General features: G+C 61.7%; 1 protein-coding gene across 1 annotated transcript in view; it reads right to left on the bottom strand.

The window, feature by feature from the left end:
- NRXN2 (neurexin 2) overlaps positions 1-3186 on the bottom strand; it is an 89064-nt gene that overhangs the window by 9130 nt on the left and 76748 nt on the right. The window contains exons 18-19 of the mRNA XM_025214933.1: positions 3112-3184; positions 89-178 (exon numbers count right to left, since the gene is read on the bottom strand). Coding sequence (XP_025070718.1) covers positions 89-178; positions 3112-3184 — 163 coding nt within the window. The remainder of the gene's footprint in view (positions 1-88; positions 179-3111; positions 3185-3186) is intronic.

Genomic DNA, 3186 nt, shown 5'->3' with positions numbered 1-3186 from the left:
GGGGAGGGGGAGGCGGGTGGGCGGAGCTCTGCACCTTTAAGCGCTGTGATTTATTGGTTATTAAGCGGAATTAATTGCTGTTAATTACCTTTGTCGAGTAGCCACTCATCTACTACTCGACCGAGCCGATACGGTATTCTCTGTCTAGCAATCGCCAGGCGTTCATTATCACTGTTGCCTTTAGAGAAGTTTAAGGGAAGAAGAATGTTGCAGTCGGTTAAAAAACGGGAAGGAGAGAAAGGAAGAAAGAAGAAACAGAAACCAGGAAAGAACCAAAGAACCAGAAAGAGAGACAGAGAGAGAGAGAGAGAGAGAGAGAGAGAAAGAGAGAAAAAGACCCAGCCCCACGCGCCCGCTGGAAGGTCAAAGGTCAGAGGTTAGCGGGTAGGGGGGGCCCGGTTGGTTTAGCGGGTTTAGCGCGGCCGCGAGCTAGTTAGGCGGGTTTAGGGGGCTTTAGCGGGGGGGTTAGACGGGTTTATGCAGCGTTTATGGGCTTTAACGGGGCTTTAGTGCTGGTCATTAGTTCCCTCCGCGCGGTGGGGGGTGGGAGGGGCAGCGGTGACCGGAGCAGCAGAGGAAATGGGGCATGTGGCCCCCCCAACCGGCTCCCCCCCTCCCTCAGCTGGTCCCAAACCAATGACCGCCCCCCCGGCCCACACCCCCATCCCCGCCAGCCGCATTTGTATCTGAGAACAGGGGGAGCTGGGCACAGCTGGGAGCCATGGATGCGAGGGGGCAGGAGGCTTTTGTGCCCGGGGTAGATCGGGCCCCTGGTCTGAAAGGGGGTAGGTGGGGGAGATGGGGGAAGGATGCAGGGCAGGAGGAGGCTGGTGGGAAACGGGGTCCTGATCTTGGCTTGGGGGAGGCTGGGCAGTCCCGGGTGCCTGGGCTCCCTCCAGCTCTGGGAGGGGAGTGGGGGGCTGTGGGGTCTGGGAGCCTGGACGCCTGGGTTCACCCCAGTACTGGGGGCCGAGAGCAGGGGGTGTTGGGAGCCTGAAGCGCTCTTCCCAGGGTCCCCCCTCTGTGTCTCAGCCCCGGATGTCGCTCGTCCCTCCTAATTAGCAGCCATCGGGGACTTTCCAGGCTCTCATTAGCGCCCGTATTAACGAGGCGATTAACATCTTTAATTAAAAGCAGGCGGGCGCTGGGAAGTGACCTGGGTTGGTAATCAGAAGCTGGCGCTCCCAGGGGGCCGGGGAGACGGGATGGTGCAGCTGCACATGGGGACCGCATGCATGTGCATTGCGTGTGTCCTCTGGTGCACAGAACCACGAGGCAAGGGGGGGGTTGTGGTGCTTGCATAGGTGTGCAGTGCACGTAAAAAGCGTGTCTGTTTGCACATCAGCCCATGCCTGTGTGCCCCGTCCTCCTGACCCTAGCGGGACAGACAGGAACCACATGCATGTGCCTGGCATGTCACTCCACCTGTGCATCACGGGGTGTAATTGTGCGAGTGTTGGCCTGCAGACGAACTACACGTGTGCTTCCTGTGTCAGTCTGCACGCTCCTTGGGGCCTGCACAATCCTGCCACGTGTGCCTGTCCTGCCTCCCCCATCCCCACAGCCACCCCTCACCTAAATATGATGTGCACGGGGGATACTGGAGTGTCCAAGAGTGTGCATGAGGACCCACGTGCACAAGCATATGCATGGGGCTTGTGTGTGCAAGTGTGTGCATGTAAGCATGCATGGGGCCTGCGTGTGCTCCCAGCCTGCTCTGTGGGGAGGGGCTGGCTGAGCCCATCTCCTGGGGGCAGCATGTCTGGGCAGGTGCTAGTACAACGTGATGCCTGTCCCTCACGATTACCCACAATGCTGTGTGCTGGATGCTGAGCAACTGCTAATGCGGCCTGGCAGCCCCGCTCCACCGGGCGGAAGCACACGGCCAAGGGTGGGGGAGCAGGGGGGGTGGAGAGCACGCGTATCAGTGCACATGTGTGTGCGCGCACGAGTGTCTCTCCCATCTACCTCCAGAGCAGCTCAGCTTGCAGGGTGCTGGCTTGCGGAGAAGTGTGTGCGTGCGTGCTTGTGCAAGGGACCCCCTCCGGCATGTGCGTGTCCCAGGTGTGCCTGTGAGCGTGCACAGGGTCTGGGAGGAAGCGTGCAAGCACGTGTGTGCATGCTGCACTGGGAGGCGGGGGTGTTACACACTCACATGTGTCGGGATCCCTGCACGTCCTCTGGTCTGGCCTGGTGGGGCTGGAGGGGGGTGTTTTGTGCGTGACACAGCACTGGGAGGGGCAGTGCGGGGGTGAGACAGCCAGCGAGGTGCAGAACCGGGGGGGGCGGGTGTTTCCAAATACAAATGCGGCATCTTCCCCCCCGTTGCCCCCTGACCCCAGGGGCAGTGGGATGCAGCAGAGGCCGGAACTGCCCCGGACCCTGCCTGGGGGGCACCCATGGCAATGTGGGGGCAGGGCAGAGCCGTGGCTCCCGGGAGCCGTATGGGGGTGTTTCACTTCCCCCTGCTAAAATCCACCCAGGGGCAGCTGAGATACCCCGCCCAGCCCGCTGGGAACTGCCCCACTAGACCTCAGCTACCCCTGGGCCATCTGCCCCCCCACACTGTGCAGGCAGGTCCTGCCCCGGCCTCCTTCCAGCCCTGCGGGGAGGGCAGCTTTATGCAGAATCCTCTGCCCAGGGGAGAGTGGCATTCTTACCCAGCATGCTTTGCACAGGGCAGGCCGACGGCTTTACCCAGAATCCTTTGCACTGGGTCTGACACTAACAGGGCAAGGCTGGCTCCTGACCATACCCACAATCCTTTGCACTGGAACTGGTGCTAACAGGGTGGGCTGGCTCCTGACCATACCCACAATCCTTTGCACTGGGACTGGTGCTAACAGGGTGGGCTGGCTCCTGACCATACCCACAATCCTTTGCACTGGGACTGATGCTAACAGGGTGGGCTGGCTCCTGATCATACCCACAATCCTTTGCACTAGAACTGATGCTAACAGGGCAGGATTGGCTCCCAACTGTACCCAGAATCCTCTGCACTGGGGCGGACACTAACAGGGCGCACTGGCTCCCGGGGCTGGCGGCTGTCCCCAGCCCCCCGGGGCAGGCAGGCGGGGGGGCTCCGGCCCGCACGGGGCGGGGGGTGCCTACCTGCAGGGTAGCGCTCGTTGACGGGCCAGTTGGCCACCTGGAGCGTGGCGTTCCCCCCGCTGCGCGTGAAGCGCA

This window comes from Alligator sinensis, unplaced genomic scaffold (genome assembly GCF_000455745.1).
Source record: "Alligator sinensis unplaced genomic scaffold, ASM45574v1 scaffold1302_1, whole genome shotgun sequence".
NCBI lineage: Eukaryota > Metazoa > Chordata > Crocodylia > Alligatoridae > Alligator > Alligator sinensis.
Note: the sequence above shows the minus strand (reverse complement) of the source record. Positions and strands in the feature narration are given on the sequence as shown.